The sequence below is a fragment of the Rhamphochromis sp. 'chilingali' genome (genome assembly GCF_963969265.1).
Source record: "Rhamphochromis sp. 'chilingali' genome assembly, chromosome: 21".
Lineage (NCBI taxonomy): Eukaryota > Metazoa > Chordata > Actinopteri > Cichliformes > Cichlidae > Rhamphochromis > Rhamphochromis sp. 'chilingali'.
Window position 1 is genome coordinate 9693046 of NC_137949.1, and position 16453 is coordinate 9709498.

The 16453-nt window shown below is 42.2% G+C and overlaps 2 protein-coding genes and 1 long non-coding RNA gene across 7 annotated transcripts in view; 1 reads left to right on the plus strand and 2 right to left on the minus strand.

Moving 5' to 3' along the window:
- The window catches only part of kiaa0586 (KIAA0586 ortholog), a 33138-nt gene extending 23528 nt beyond the window's left edge, over window positions 1–9610 (minus strand). For 4 of the 5 annotated variants that reach the window (XM_080870053.1, XM_080870054.1, XM_080870055.1 and 1 more), the window contains exons 1-7: window positions 8893–9610; window positions 3129–3198; window positions 2821–3052; window positions 2597–2667; window positions 2382–2466; window positions 2118–2208; window positions 10–121 (exon numbers count right to left, since the gene is read on the minus strand). In XM_080870053.1, the coding sequence (XP_080726179.1) occupies window positions 10–121; window positions 2118–2208; window positions 2382–2466; window positions 2597–2667; window positions 2821–3052; window positions 3129–3198; window positions 8893–9217 (986 nt within the window). In that variant the 5' untranslated portion in view covers window positions 9218–9610. The remainder of the gene's footprint in view (window positions 1–9; window positions 122–2117; window positions 2209–2381; window positions 2467–2596; window positions 2668–2820; window positions 3053–3128; window positions 3199–8892) is intronic. The other variant, XM_080870056.1, reaches the window with a different exon arrangement.
- A 212-nt stretch (window positions 9611–9822) lies between these two features.
- Window positions 9823–15175, plus strand: timm9 (translocase of inner mitochondrial membrane 9 homolog). Its single transcript, XM_080870065.1, has 5 exons — window positions 9823–9960; window positions 10108–10382; window positions 10621–10669; window positions 14534–14629; window positions 14711–15175. The coding sequence occupies exons 3-5, from the start codon at window positions 10631–10633 to the stop codon at window positions 14843–14845; spliced, it is 270 nt and encodes an 89-aa protein (XP_080726191.1). The 5' UTR covers window positions 9823–9960; window positions 10108–10382; window positions 10621–10630; the 3' UTR covers window positions 14846–15175.
- On the minus strand, window positions 10618–14548 carry LOC308388983. Its single transcript, XR_013970198.1, has 2 exons — window positions 14412–14548; window positions 10618–12080 (listed from the first exon to the last, which is right to left on the minus strand). It is a non-coding gene; the product is annotated as an uncharacterized lncRNA (long non-coding RNA).
- Window positions 15176–16453: the final 1278 nt, after the last annotated feature.

Sequence of the window (16453 nt, forward strand, 5' to 3'; positions counted from 1 at the left end):
CCCCTTCACCTGGTTTGATCTGCCCATTGGTCAAGGCGATGCGTTTCCATGGTAACTGGGGCAGGAGGGACAGCTACATTTGGCAAGGAGCTCGGTGGCTGGGCGCCGAGGCTGTTTGCTGCTGAAGTGAAGAAGAAGACAAATCAGAGACGGAGGTTAATCATCCATGAAATTTCAATGTTTTCCAGGCCTGGAAAGCCTGGAAAGGTGTACAAGGATTTTCCAGGTGGATCTCATGAAGATGTTGAAAGCATATTTCAGAATTTCAGACATGAATTCTGCGATATTTGCCTCGACAGATGTGCACACACACACACACACACACACACACACACACACACACACACACACACACATCTAAATTCAGCATCTACAAACACTCTGGTTACCATGACAACTGTCTCCATCCGATTGTTCAGTCTGACGTCACTAGCCGTGTCTGGGTCTAAACTCCGCTGCAGGTCCGTATATCAAACGATCACTATGACATTACTGAGAGTTGAAAAACTGTCTAAAGTCTTTCATCTTTAATAAAATGATCAGCGTTCTGCTCTACCAGGTGTAACAATTGAGTTTAACATCCAGGCATCCATGAAAACGGAATTTCTGACATTTAACGGAGTTAGAAGCTAACGAGCTAACTCCCTGCTAGCTTCTATCTAAATATAATATAGCATGTCCTGACTGCGGGGTTTTAGAAAAAAATTAAAACGTACAGCTCTGCTATCACTTCCAGCATAAATGAAGACAGAAAACTAGACAGCAGTGACGTTTGTAAGGTTACTGCTGGGCTAGCTGGTATATAATGATGTGCTACATGACCGCTAGCGACACAGCTATGTTAGCATAATATAAACAAGCTAACTTTTTTTTCCACTCGATAAAAGTTAACGTGAGTGTTCTCGGTGGTCAGGAACAAATGTAATCGCATGGCAGGATGCTGTAAAAGGACCAAACTTCAGCCAGGAGAACAACTGAGATAATCCATCCACAATACGAGGTTAGTCATTCATATACTGCTGCATGGGCTGGGCTGTAGCTACATCTTAAGGTTTTAAAAACTGAGCTTAAATAAATGATTAGTGGTAATAAAAGCCGAGGGAGGTCAACAGTGATTACTGACTGTTTTAGGAGCTTTTTGAGATTAAATAGAAGAAAATACATAACATTAAACATGTTAACAACACAAAAGCCATATTAAACGCAGACTACTTTTTTTTTTTTTTTAAATATTAAACTTTATTAAGAAACAGTATACAGAACATGTATACAATCAGAACAAAATTAACATATGCCAGGGGGTGCAATACAAAGAATTTCAAACATTCAAATAATTTGTAATTACTACAAATAGTACTAGTTTTCATAGCCTTTTTGTTAAGTGATCCACTAATCAATTTTATGTAACATAAAACATGATTATAGTAATGTTTAAAATTAGGTTAAACGCAGACTACTTTAGACCCCGAAGTAGGATTCGTCGCGTCATCACTGAACAACCGGATTGCCTGCAGTACTGACACACACACACACACACACACACACACACACACACACAGCTGCCACCTGCTGGTTCACGTTCCTCATTACACCTCGGGACTGACAGTCCAAAACTTAGTTATTTGTTTATCATTGTTTGTTATACACAAACAAATAACATTTTTATCATTTTAAGACCTCAAAAAATTCTCTGTATTTCTGCACTTTAAGTCCAAACAATGTGTTTTTAAATCAGCCATAAAATGAAAAAAATATTGGAAGATTTTTCAGTTACTGGATGAAAAAAGAAAATGATTTTATTTTTTTACAGGGTTTTTGAAACAATTATGTTTCAGGTGTTTATCAGGCAGACAAACAGGTTGATATTTATAATCTATTGTTTGCTAAATAATTCAAAATGTCATGTGTGGGTCGGAACAGTACACAGCACAAACATGCAAACTGCTCTGCTGTTGGTACACCTGTCCATGTTTCTGAGTAGTAGCACACTGCAAACTCCACCTTCCTGTGACCTCCCCTGTACCGATATGTGTAAGCTCCAGGCTGACCCACTGAGCTGATGTCAGGACTCACAGGACGCACCTCATGCTGACCAACACAAACTGCTGTGTGCTTACCTGCAGCATCCAGGTGTGTGACCTGCAGGTGCGTCGGCGGGTCTGAAGCATGGCCGCTCGCTATCCTGAGGGCTGATTCCAGCAGCTGGCTCTGATTGGAGGAGAGAAGTGCCAATGAAAGTTTAGAAAGAGACGCAGGAGGCGTCGCATCTTTATTCCTACAATTCCCAGGTTTTACATTTTCTTTGATTGGATAACACGTCTGACACGCCCTGCTGCTATTGTTCAGCACGGTGACATCATTAAAGGTGTTCCTGTACTCACCTGCAGCTGCACCTGCTGGCACTGCAGCATCTCCAGGTGCTGCAGTGTCTGCTGGCTCATGCTCCGCCCTCTGTCCCCACCCTCCCTGATGACACGGTGATGTCACAGTGATGTCACATCTCCACTTCATTTAAAGTGACTTTTTATAACAGAATTATTTTTCTCTTATTGTTTTTGTTTTCAGCATAACGAGGCGACAGGTGCACACAGTTTACCTGTCAGCTTGCAGCAGCTTCTGGATGCCGTCAGCCAGCTGAGCCACTCGAGCCTCCATATCAGACTGAGCCTGTAAACAAACACAAACAGAGGTGCTAAACATTAGCTGCAGTTCCTCTGATGTCCAGCAGAGGCAGCAGTGAGTCAGTCCCAGAGACTCACATGTGGAAAAAGCAGAAATAAACATGTGTACGGGCTGAATCGATCTATCAGCTGTACTCACCTTGAAGAGAGGAGCAGCAGCTGCCAAAGCTGCAGTGGCAGCGGCGGCGGCAGTGCTACTGGCATCTCCCAGGTCACCAGAGGACAGCGGCGTCTCCATCTGGACCCCAGCATCCTTCGCTGCATCCCGGGAGCTCAGAGCAGGGGCGTCCGGGGGGTTTCCCGCAGAGTGGAGCGGCATCGGGTCCAAGAAGTGAACTTTGACCTCCCTCCTGCGGGGGGCGCTGTGAGAGCTGAGCATCACAGATAAGATGAGATGTGTTTTTATGAGCAACCTGTAGCATGTCTGAGGAAACACGTTTCACTCACCGCTGCTTCAAAGCCGCCAGCACGACTCCTCGACCCCCAGATGCAAACCGTGACGTAAGGACGTCGTCACCTGATGATGCAAGCAGAGGTGGAGTCAGTATTGTGATGATTAAAGATAAACACAGAACGTTTTACGACTCGAATTGATTAATTATGGTGAGAAGTGTGAGAGTCTCGGAGGCTCACTCTCACACCGAGTCAAACTAAAATACAAAAAATATGAATTTTGATCTTTTTACGATCATGTGTGAAGAAATTCTGTCTAACGCAGGGGTGGACAATCTCAGTCCACGAGGGCCGGTGTCCCTGCAGGTTTTAGATCTCACCTTGGGTCAACACACCTGAATCACATGATTAGTTCGTTACCAGGCCTCTGGAGAACTTCAGGACATGTTGAGGAGCTAATTTAGCCATTTAAATCAGCTGTGTTGGTTCGAGGACACATCTAAAACCTGCAGGGACACCGGCCCTCGTGGACTGAGATTGCCCACCCCTGGGGTCCGTTCTTCGTACCTCGCTTACTACATCCAAGATCAAATGACACATCCAAGATCAAATCATCGCGCCAACTTTGAGCTCGCTATTCCGGTTCTCCGAACACACCTGTTGTTGATGATTAGTACAGCTGGATGAAGTAATGTGAGATCACTGGGTGGCTTAACAGGGGCTACGCATCGATAGTAGAAACATTGATCGGCAACCCTCTGATTGGTCGGCGAAAATGTCGAAGGAGCGCGCTCAGTATTTTTCGGCAGCAGAGCAAGAACTCTTGAGTGAGGGATTTCAGGAGTTTCAGAGTTTAATTAAAACGCAAGGGAACACTGCAAAGGCTGCAAAAGCAAGGAGAGAGGGCTGGCAGAAAGTTGCTGACAAATCAAACTCATAAGTAATTTAATAATAATAATAATAATAATGGAGTGGATTTATATAGCGCTTTTCAAGGCACCCAAAGCGCTTTACAATGCCACTATTCATTCACTCTCACATTCACACACTGGTGGAGGCAGCTACGGTTGTAGCCACAGCTGCCCTGGGACAGACTGACAGAAGCGAGGCTGCCATATCGCGCCATCGGCCCCTCTGGCCAACACCAGTAGGCGGTAGGGTAAATTTATTATATTACATTATATCCTCTTTCACATTAGAGCCACGACAGGACCCACTAGAACATGGGAACAAGTAAAGTGAAATATAAGAATATTCCACAGAATGGTAATATTTATCACTTATATTGCTTTTAGTCTCTTGAAAAGAGACCCTGAAATAATCTGTTTGTTTGTTTGTTTATAACAGCAACCAAGAAAAGGGCAGAGCAAAAAAAGACAGGTGGTGGTCCTGCACCCCCTCTTCAACAAGTTGGTTAAGTAAATAATACCCTCACGGGAAAATCGATATCTCTCTATGAGCACACTGTCGCGCTGAGCTAAAGGATCCTGTCTATCCCGCAATATACGCTGAATTCTGAAAACTCTCCTTATCAATCTTGCACCTTCCGCAATGGGTGGCTCGCGTATACGGACAGGACATGGCTGCGACAGACTTCCCAAATCCACCTTCGCTTTTATAGCCGTGGTCTCTCAGCTTGATTACACGAAGTAATTTACTATTACTACTCTAAAATATGAATTACATCTGAAACAATCAAATACATGAAATAGAATGATTAATAGTACATTTCCCTTTTTTTAGGAAATGACCTGTATGTATTAGAGATGGCACGATACCACTTTTTTATCTCCGATACCGATATCATAAATTTGGATATCTGCCAATACCGATATGAATCCGATATAGTGTTTTTTAATCAACAAAACTGTTTTTTAAATATCTTGCTGCATTTTGTATAAGTTCATACTCAAGTTTAAAACAACAACTACACTAAAGCTATTCTGTTATACCTGTATACAAAAAAATATTTCATAGTTCAGCAATACTGATCAATCTAATAAACTTAAACCTACACCATCCTCCCTATTCTGGTATTTTAAAGAGTACTTAGCGTAAATATTAAGCAACCTAACTAATAGGGTTCCAACTCCCAGCAACAACAAAAATAAATAAATAAAAAATAGGGAACCACCCCTCACGCTCCACCTCATGATGCTTAATCGACGTAATCAACCTTAATTTGATGCAGTGTGAAAAAAATGCACAGAAATCAATTATTTTTCAAGAAATATTAAATAGATTCAACATCTTTCTTCAACAAAATTGCAGACTGCACAGATGGTACCTTCCCAAAGTAAAAAGTACTATAGCTTACTAGGGTATATATATTAGACTTAATAGTTACTATATACAGTAATTGACTTCTATTCATTTTACATCAAATTAAAACTTTGGGTGTCAGATAATTATTTATTAAAAGCTAGACATTTTAAATGAGAATAAGAAAGAAAAGTATGTCTTTGTGCCCCCTTTTCCCTGTTAATGCCCTATCGGCCCCCCTGGCTAAACTTTGCTAGATCCGCCCCTGCACAGTTACCAGCGTCAGCTACGTAGAAAAAGATCCTCGAGTAGAAAGTAATATTAAATAAATTCTTACAACAGCTTATCAAGCTTAAACGTGCTGCTGTTGTTCAGCCGCTGGTTTCCTCTTTCTGGTGCAAAGTGGGCCAAAAACAAACAAGACAGACGGACTCCCGACAGAAAAGCCGATCAGCTGATCATTAAGCAGTTTCACGATTGAAGTAGCAGCCGGAGAGGCAGTCGCTTGTTAAGCTTAACGCAGGAATGCTTTACAAACATTCAGAGATGGACTTACACACTTGCTTTACTTCTCTCAGGATAACTTTGTCGGAGATGAAATGCCGGGTTGCTAGCGAAGCTCCAAATGCTATCCAGACCAGGACAGGTCCGGCATGCCACAGCCGCTCTATCACGTGATGCATACTGCTCCGACGTGCTAACGTTCTGAGGTGAGTTACGGCGTGTTGCAAGTTTTGTGAGGTGCTTTCGTGATATTTAATGGATCGGATTACATTTTTTATTTTTCTCCGATATCCGATCCAGTAATTTAGGTCAGTATCGGACCGATACCGATACGTAATATCGGATCGGTCCATCTCTAGTATGTATCTGTATGGAATCAATAAAAGAATCAAATACTGCATTATCTTTAGTTATATTGATAATATTTATTTATGGTGAAACAGTGGTGGAATATCGCTGTTGCTTTCGTATAAATGAAGCGGACATACCTGAGTGGCCGCGATCTAATCCTGTTTACATAAAGTAAGCCTGCTCCCGAGCAGGTTTACGCTTACGGCTCTGTTGCTATGACAGCAAGTCCCGGATGAGCTTCGGAGAACCGAACGATCCAAGATCAGCGAAATCGTCAACAATCAAATCCAGCTAACTTACTTAGCGAGGTACGAAGAACGGACCCCTGGGCCCTATTTCAGGAAGCCGGTTTAGAAAACAGAGTGAAAAACGATACTCAAGGTTGAGTAACCCCGAACTGTCCAACTCGGAATATTCGGTTTCAGAAAGGCTGATAACAATTAGTTCAGTCAACGTGGAGTTGCTTTAACCCCAAGTTAAGCGCGCGCACGAGGATACATAAAGCCCTGGGGCCCGTTCTTCGTACGTCGCTTACTACATCCAAGATCAAATGACACATCCAAGATCAAATCATCGCGCTAACCGTGAGCTCGCTAATCCGGTTCCCCGAACACACCTGCTGTTGACGATTAGTACAGCTGGACGCAGTAATGTGACATCACTGGGTGTCATAAAAGGGGCTACGCATCGATAGTAGAAACATTGATCGGCAACCCTCTGATTGGTCGGCGAAAATGTCGAAGGAGCGCGCTCGGCTCGGTATTTTTCGGCAGCAGAGCAAGAACTCCTGAGTGAGGGATTTCAGGAGTTTCAGAGTTTAATCAGAACGCAAGGGAACACTGCAAAGGCTGCAAAAGCAAGGAGAGAGGGCTGGCAGAAAGTTGCTGACAAATTAAACTCGTAAGTAATTTAATAATAATAATAATAATAATAATAATAATAATGGATTGGATTTATATAGCGCTTTTCAAGGCACCCAAAGCGCTTTACAATGCCACTATTCAGTCACTCTCACATTCACACACTGGTGGAGGCAGCTACGGTTGTAGCCACAGCTGCCCTGGGGCAGACTGACAGAAGCCAGGCTGCCATATCGCGCCATCGGCCCCTCTGGCCAACACCAGTAGGCGGTAGGGTAGATTTATTATATTACACTATATTATATTGTTATATTATATCCTCTTTCACATTAGAGCCACAACAGGACCCACTAGAACATGGGAACAAGTAAAAGTGAAATATAAGAATATTCTACAGAATGGTAATATTTATCACTTATATTGCTTTTCGTCTCTTGGAAAGAGACCCTGAAATAATCTGTTTGTTTGTTTATAACAGCAACCAAGAAAAGGGCAGAGCAAAAAAAGACAGGTGGTGGTCCTGCACCCCCTCGTCAACAAGTTGGTTAAGTAAATAATATCCTCACGGGAAAATCGATATCTCTCAATGAGCACACTGTCGCGCTGAGCTAAAGGATCCTGTCTGTCCCGCAATATACGCTGAATTCTGAGGACTCTCCTTATCAATCTTGCACCTTCCGCAATGGGTTGCTCGCGTAAACGGACAGGACATGGCTGCGACAGGCTTCCCAAATCCACCTTGGCTTTTATAGCCGTGGTCTCTCATCTTGATTACACGAAGTAATTTACAATTACTACTCTGAAATATGAATTACATCTGTAATAATCACATACATGTAATAGAATGTTAATAGTACATTTCCCTTTTTTAGGAAATGACCTGTATGTATCTGTGTGACATCAATAAAAGGATCAAGTGCTGCATTATCTTTAGTTACATTGATGTTATTTATTTATCGCTGTTGCTTTCGTATAAATGAAGCGGACATACCTGCGTGGCCGCGATCTAATCCTGTTTACATAAAGTAAACCTGCTCCCGAGCAGGTTTACGCTTACGGCTCTGTTGCTATGACAGCAAGTCCCGGATGAGCTTCGGGGAACCGAACGATCCAAGATCACGCGAAATCGTCAACAATCTAATCCAGCTAACTTACTTAGCGAGGTACGAAGAACAGGCCCCTGGTCTAACGTCTAGAGACGTATCTGTAACGCGAGGCTGCTGATTGTTGGCTGAAATGCGATCTTCACTGCTTTTAAAGGACCGTCTGGTTTAATGGCTTTAGGTGTAGCAGAGTTATTAGTTTTGTTTTTGAACGTTATTGTGACCTGTATTGCTGTATAGAGGGTGTGTGTCACAGGCACGATCTATGACACTGAACAGCGATCCTCAGCCTCAAAGATGTCCATTAAAATCTCGTCAGTCACGATGTCCCAGAATTATTTCAAACCAACAAAGATTTACACTATATTTTTATCCTATTTTATTTTCCACGTTCATTTCAGTTTGAGTTTTTAATTGTTATTTAAAAGACTACAACTAAGAATTTTTACTTTAGTGAACTGAAATGTGCCGACACAGCTAGTTTTAGTGAACTAACCCTACTCCTACCTCAGTGTTTCTCTGTGCTGCTGGCTTTTAAACCTCACCCTGAGCTAAAGTGAACGGCACAGCTCCACGCAGCTGTGAGTCACGTGAGCAGCTATGACTTTATCCAAAGTTTCTGGATTTCTTCCATGACCCTCACAAACTCCCCCACACCCTGATGCACGGACACACCTTCAGTCTGGGCACGTTTTAAAATAATGAACACATCTGCCAGGTATTATATTACCCCCCCACCTGTGTCCATCGCCTCAGCGAGTTTTCCGTCTCCTCCTCCGGAGATCTTACGGGGCTTTAAGTACGCTGCTGACCGATGTGAAGCAGCGATATCCGGGTTCTGTCTGGGACTCCGCCGCCGCTGCTTATTCTGTCTCAGTTCGGTCAGAGTAGGAGGACGAAAGTCCCGCAGTTTTCGGACGGTTATCTGGACGGATCCGGGTCCCAGTCCGCCTCCGGGACCGGTCCGGTCCGGGTGGAGGACTCGTGTGGAGCGGATTAAAACGTCCCCGGTGTCTGAGCTGCAGGAGGACTGATCCGGACTGAGTGCAGCCGGAGAAGACATGACGCTGTTTACCTACAGTGTTAATAAAGCTTATTTAAAGCTGCACTGTTAGCATGGAAGCTAACTTCGTCCAGACTTCCCGCTCCGGCTCTAAAACCCGCCGCTGGCCGGGTAAAGGAAGGCGGCGGTCAGCGTCGCGGGGGGCGAGGAGAGAGTTAAAATAATTTACACCCCAACGAGACGCCAGGAAAAACCCCCACAGAAAGTTCGACAGAAAAAAGAAAATGTTCAAACACAGCAACTGTTGCTGACAACAAACAACCGAACTTCCGGCTTCCGCTCCAGACAGGATGCTGAAAAAACTCCGCTTCAAAATCAAAACACGAAGAAGAACAAACGGTATTGAGAAACAAAGTAAACACAGCAAATTAAAATTTTATTTATTAGCCGAAAACTGGACAGTACACCTCTATCATAGAAAAATCAATGAGTGCGAAAATGACTGAAAAAATGTATTCAAACGAATTCATTCATAAATACTTGAAACACTCGTCTCACTCGTTCTGGAAGCTGCAGTTGTGAAAACAGCTTCTTTGTCAGAGTGCATTTTACTGCTTGCGAGAACTCTATGTTTTTCTGAAATGTGTTTGAAACGACCCTGTAAAGTTGGACTGGTTCAGGAGAAATTATGATTGAAGATGGTTTGCCTTTATAGAAGGACTTACTGATGAAGTTTAGATTTAGTTTAATGCGATTATATTTGGAGGACGGAACACCAGTCACAGAACTTTTGTTGCTCTTCGGTAAGTTTCGGTTTCTGACCTGAACATTCGTCACATTTTTCTCTCAAATGTACATTTTTATTTGTGTTTTGAGTTTAAAATTATTAATTAATAGCTGAATGTTAAGCTTAATGTAAGCCTCATGTGGTTTTTTTCTTTTTAATTTAGATGAAAAGTCGCAAAAATATCGGAGAGGATCTGCTGCTCTGTGCGCATGCGTCCTTCAGTCCGTCACTCGGAGGTTCCCCTCAGGCAGCTCGGAGCTCAGGTGGAATAAAAACTGTCCTCCTTCTGCTGTAAAGGGAAACTGAGCGCTGCTGCTTGGGAGGCTGAAGAAGAACATCCCCAGGAGAACAGAGGGACCCTCATCACAGGGCGGGAACACGGCGCTAACCGGGCTAGCCGTTAGCAGCAGCAGTCCGTTTAAAGTGCTGTTTTATCAGGTAGGTTTGTTCATCATGTCACTAAAGCCCGGGTAACCTCTGCTATCTGAAGCGTTACTAAACCAGCCAACCTAAGCTGAACGGTACACCTGTAAAGTCACATTGAAAGAATAACACGTGAGCGCCGGAGGAGCTTTAAAAGAGGCGGACCACGAAGTGAGCTAAAATGGAGGATTTATGAATGGAGTCTGGTGTGTTAGCATTACTGCTAATTGTCGCCCTGTTTCCCCTCCCACAGAGTCCGAATCATGGCGGTCCAGGTGTCCGAGTTCGACCAGATCAAACAGGTAAGTGACCCCAAGAGTTTTCATGTCGACTCTGAAAAAAGAGGCTCAGAATTCAGAGGCACAAAGTCCGGTTACTGTGGCCTCCAGGGTCCATAGTGATGGGTCCAGCAACACCGACGCATGTATCAAGCTAGCGATGCCTGTATCGGTGCGTGCGTCGCTTTAAGAAAAAGTCACGTGATCGATACAGCTGCTGTATCGCTCATTGCCAACGCGCCAAACCGTGTTTAAAAGGTACCGCATTTGCCAACGGAATGAGTCGCCACCAAAAAACACAAAATTACTCTCGCAAAGACTAAAAAACAAAACACATCAAAATGGAGCCCGAAAGAAAAAGAAATGTTTCTGCTGTGTGGGATCATTTTGATCTTTTAACTGCAAATAAGTTTGTCTGTCTTTGTTTCAGTGTAATCTATCAGAACAGGAAAAACAGCAATGTGACTTGAAGTTTAAATTATTTATTTCATTTGATGCAGGATAAATGTTGCATCTGTTCTGCGGAGCTTTCTTACACAAACAAAAGCACATCCTCAGTGTTTAGGCATTACAGAGCCAAACATGAAAATGAGGAGACAAACACACCGAGAATGAACACTGGTAGGCCTATATAGACACTAAACATCTTTATCATCATTTTTTTTAAATTAATGTGTTTTATTATTTTCAAATCAAGCATCTAGGAAGACTGCTCTGGACCAGGCAGTCCTGAATTTTATTATAAAGGACTGCCAACCCCTTAGTATTGTGGAGAGAGAGTGTAACGTACTGAGGGAATAGGAAGACGTCTTATCAGAACCTTTTCCACCTGGCTTTACAGTTTTTGTTTACCCCAGCTGTATCTGTTCCTGTGAGTTTTCCAAAGCTGGGGAAATGGTGTGTTTTAAAAAAAACAAAAACAAAAAAACGCAATAGACTGAATGCTAAAACATTGGATAAACCTATTTTTCTGAATAGAAATTTATAATAAACTCTGAGTCAAATACATTTAAATGGGTAATGTTACATTCACAATACTTTCATTTTAATTTTCACATAATGTCATTCATAATATATTTCACAATATTTGTAATATAGAAGATATAAAATGATTCCATGGAAAGTACAATACCTTACAGTGTACAAGTATGACTAGGTCATTGAATCAGTGTCTGTTGTGAGTCTCAAGTAAGTTGCCTGTAATGATATTTAAGGTCCAGCAGGTGTCAGTATGGAGCAAAACTGTGCCGACGCAGTGTCGATACAGTTTGGGGAATGTGCTGAAACGCTTCACGAGGCCTCATCTACCCATCACTACATTTCACCTCTCGTCTGAGAAGCTTCTTCAGTTCTGGGTTAGCTTCTCGAATGAGTACTCCTTAGACTACGATGACCTGGATGACTGAGAACCTTCACAGATATACAGCAAGGAGGCCTGTGAGGGACAAAAAAGGAGAGAGCGACAGACCCGTAGGTAAAAATAAATAGATAAAAACAGAATCAATCAAAACAAACTCAAATACCGTCAATGCAAGAACACTGTGCCAGCTTATTGGGACCAATACATGAGGGGACAAGAAAGTAATTAGTTTTAATTTAGAAATGAAAAATTCCTTTAAAGAGTAGCTAAAAGCAATGCACATAAATAATAAATAAATGAAACCGTATAATTGAGAGATAGGATCATGAAATGTTTTTAAAGTAAAAAATTAAGCACGTAAATTAGAACGTATGATAAAAGTAACTTCAAAGATAAAGTATTTAAGATAAGATAAAACCTTATTAATCCCTCGGCACAGCACCGACAGAAGTTACAGAGCGTGAGCAGAATAATATATATATGCAATAGACCTCAATACTTGAAATGTGCAATTCACTTGTATTTTTTATTTGTATTCCTATTTATCCCCTTCGTATAAATAGTGTTGGGATTCAGAGATTCTTTTATTGCTACCATATAATCTGCCTTATGAAGAATATATTAATAACACGTTTTACAGTATCAGTTATCGGTAATATTTCCTGCAGGGTTTATAAAATTGCATTGAATATGTCTGTCATCACATTGACCTTTCTATTTTTACAGGTTGAGTTCATTTTATACACAATGCATAAATGTGCTTGGTTAAGAGTTGATGTTCCATTCTAGAAGGTTTTAAGCTTCACTGGTGAGAGTGTCCAGATGATACATGCTGAGGGGAGATGAGAACATAGCAGGTTAATTGCATGCATGCTTACAATACACATATTAATCTAGTAGCAGGTTTGAGTGAAGGCCTAAGCGTCTTCTACTTCAGTTTGAGACTGGCTGCAAAAGTACTCTACTTAAGGATTAATGACGAGGGTCCATTATTAGCTCTCAGAAATGCTAAGACCTGAAGTTATTACCTTAAAAGGCAAGTAATGTAGAAAAGAGAAGTTATATGTCAGTTTATAGTTATTAAAAGTATATGTGATGAACCCTTGTTTGTACGAGTTGAACTTTTGTCTGTCTGTCACCAGGTATTTTTGAACTGTATTGACGTAGGTGTGATATTTTATCCTATAAAACCAAAACCCATTGTATTTTTGTCAGAGCAACACATTCTGTATGCTGATGGTTGGTTGTTCTCCTGTGATAATAAAACTCATCGTTTGATTGCACTTTTCCGGAGTCTCCGTCGTTTGTTGTCTGGTCTAAAGTTGATCGATCTCGCAACAATAGGAATACAAATAAAAAATACAAGTGAATTGCACATTTCAAGTATTGAGGTCTATTGCACCGCTGACTATTAACAAAAGGTATTGCACAAAAGGTATTGCACAGTGAAGTGAAGAGGCACTACAGCTTAGTTGTTCCCCCCTCCTTTGTCCTCCAGAGAGGAGTTAAACAGTTTGATGGCGTGTGGGACAAAGGAGTTTTTAAGTCTGTTGGTGCTTGTCTTTGGGAGAAGCAACCTGTCACTGAACAGACTCTTCTGGTTGTTTATGGCCGTGTGCAGAGGATGCCCAGCATTGTCCATAATGTCCAGCAGTTTTTTGTTTTGTTTTTTAGTGTCCTTTTCTTTGCCACTGTCACCAGAGTGTCCAGCTTCATGCCGACCACAGAGCTAGCCTTCCTGATCAAGGAATTTGTTCATTTCGCTTCTGTCAGTGCGCCCCAGTGCAGCTGTGGCTACAATGTAGCTTGTTATCACCAGTGTGTGAATGGATGGATGACTGAATGTAGTGTAAAGCGCTATACAAATACAGGCCATTTACCATTTATAAATGAAAATAAATTAAATAAAAATAAATCAAATGAAACTAGAAAATATTATATGGCATTATGAAAAATTATAGTTAAGAAATGAATATCTGAAATGAAAAGCAAGTTCGTAAAAAGGGAGGTAAATGAATGGAAAAAGGTGAAACTTCAGGAAATGAAAACAGAAGAAAATAAAAAAACAAAATGGTTAAAAGTTTTTGAAAAAGAATATTGAAGGGCTTATTTATGACAAATACACTATTCTTTGTAATACTGTTTTATGAACGGGAGCTTCTGTGCTGCACTTCGCTGAACATTTACTTTTTCAGAGCAGTAGACTTTTTTTTTTTTTTTTTTTTTATTCCTTCACAAATGTGCTTTAGTGAACAAAAGGAGCAGCTCTCCAGCACACATGTAAATCTAATGCCAGAAATTGCACTAACGGTTCTACTTATGAGCTCCACCTGTAGTTGAATCATATTTTTTTTTTATTTTTAAAACTGAGCGTGCCTGAAGCAGCGAGAGGACGGAGGTTAAAACCTGTTTGAGGAAATTTCTTCCCAGACCTGAACCTCGGATCCTTCTCGGTCGTCTCTCAGATTGTTTTGCTGAGTTGCTGCTCTGCAGCCGTTTTCTGAGCCGTGTCTGTTTCCTGTGTTCAGTTTAAGGAGTTTCTGGGGACGTACAACAAGGTGACGGAGAACTGCTTCATGGACTGCGTCCGAGACTTCACCACAAGAGACGTGAAGCCCGAGGAGGTAAAAAAAGATGATTGGATGACGGAAACATGTAGGTGAAGGAACATCTGGATAAAATCCTCACAGCCGTTTGTGTTTCAGTCGAGCTGCTCCGAGTCGTGCCTGCAGAAGTACCTGAAGATGACTCAGAGGATCTCCATGCGTTTCCAGGAGTATCACATCCAGCAGAACGAGGCTCTGGCGGCTAAAGCTGGCCTGCTGGGACAGCCGCGCTGACCCTGAACCTGGGCCAGGCCGGGCCGTGCTGGTCCAGCAGATCCTCCGGCGCTGTAAAAACACTCTGAAGCTGCGCGTGAGGACGTTTTGTTGTAGTTTCTGACCTGAAGCTCCGCCCCCTCAGATTCTATCTGCAGGGTTAGTCGGCTGTTCTGTGCATCATGGGAAATGTAGTTTCAGATTCTTTATTAACATGCAGAATATTCATTTAATGTGCACATTTGTCATTTTATTGAACACAACGACCGACCGATGTGGTGATGATGATGATGATGAGCTGACCTCATTTTTCATGTCTGGAAATAAAAATAATCCGACATCAGGAATGTGTGGATGTTTTCATCCCTGTTAGGAAGTGCTTTACTGCATCCGGCCTCAGTCTGGCTCTGCTGCAGATCACACAGTCCTGAGAAACGTTCAGACCAGCTGCAGCGTTTCACATGATTCACCTGCTCCGGCTGGAGAGCTCGTTATGTCCTGAAAGTTACTGATTAACCTGCTTTTAGTACTGAAGTGTTTCTGCAGCAGACCCTCGCTGATGGCCTTACTCTAAAGTCAAAGGTTAGTTTTATTGCAAGTTGCATTGCAACTTATACCAAATGTACACTGTATAAAACAATCACTAAATCAACATTGAATACAGACTACAAATTACGAGTAAAGACTGTGGCTGCATAATAAAAGCCGGGGTGTGCGGCTCTAACAGACCTGAGAGCAGTTGTTTTTTGTTTATAGTGACTTAGAGTTCGGGCAGCTCTAATGTGAAAAGCTAAGTTTAGCAGCCACCCCTGAGAAGGCTCCATCGCCTCTGCTTTCAAACCTGGATCTCTGAATCTCCAGGAGCAGCAGTGCCTCAGTGCTGTGGTAGAACTGAAGGGTTTCAAACGGTTTGTCGGGTAAGGCGGTGCCAAACCATCGACGCTCTGAGAAACAAATAATAGATTGTTAAACTGGATCTGAAATGCACTGGGAAGGCTAGAACAACAAAATGATCAAACCCATGGAGACCATTCAAGTGTAGAACACATGACTGTCTCAGTTACAATCCAATAATCTATTTGGGTACATTTGATGTACAATAGGACTTTTATTTTGGAAGTCTGTGGTATTTGTCATTATTTCTCTGAGTGAGCACGACCACCATTCTCTGAGCCAGACTGGGTGCCAAAAAGTGATTTACTGAATCTGCAGCTTTTATCCCACCTGTCCGCACATTCTCATCGAATTACATTCCTCACAGTGAGTCACTGATGATGCACGAAGATAATCACAGCAGGCAGAAGTTAAACACAGCACAGCTGACTGAACAGATCACATTTATGAGTGATGTCATGAAACTGACATCACTCAGAGTAAACAACGAGCGAGGTAGAGGATAACTTTATTTTCCCCGTGTGGTTGTTTGAAGCAGACAGCAGTCCAACGAGCTGCATACATCCAAGACAGGGTACGGAAGACTATGACTTGTACTCACCTGAAGACTTTAAATAACTCTTTATTTATTTATGATCAGAACCCCCCATGTTGGTGTTCTTGGCCCCCTGTTAAAAATCCTGGGGAAGCCCCTGCTTTACTTTTAACGCTAACCTCGCTGTGCTGCATTCCATG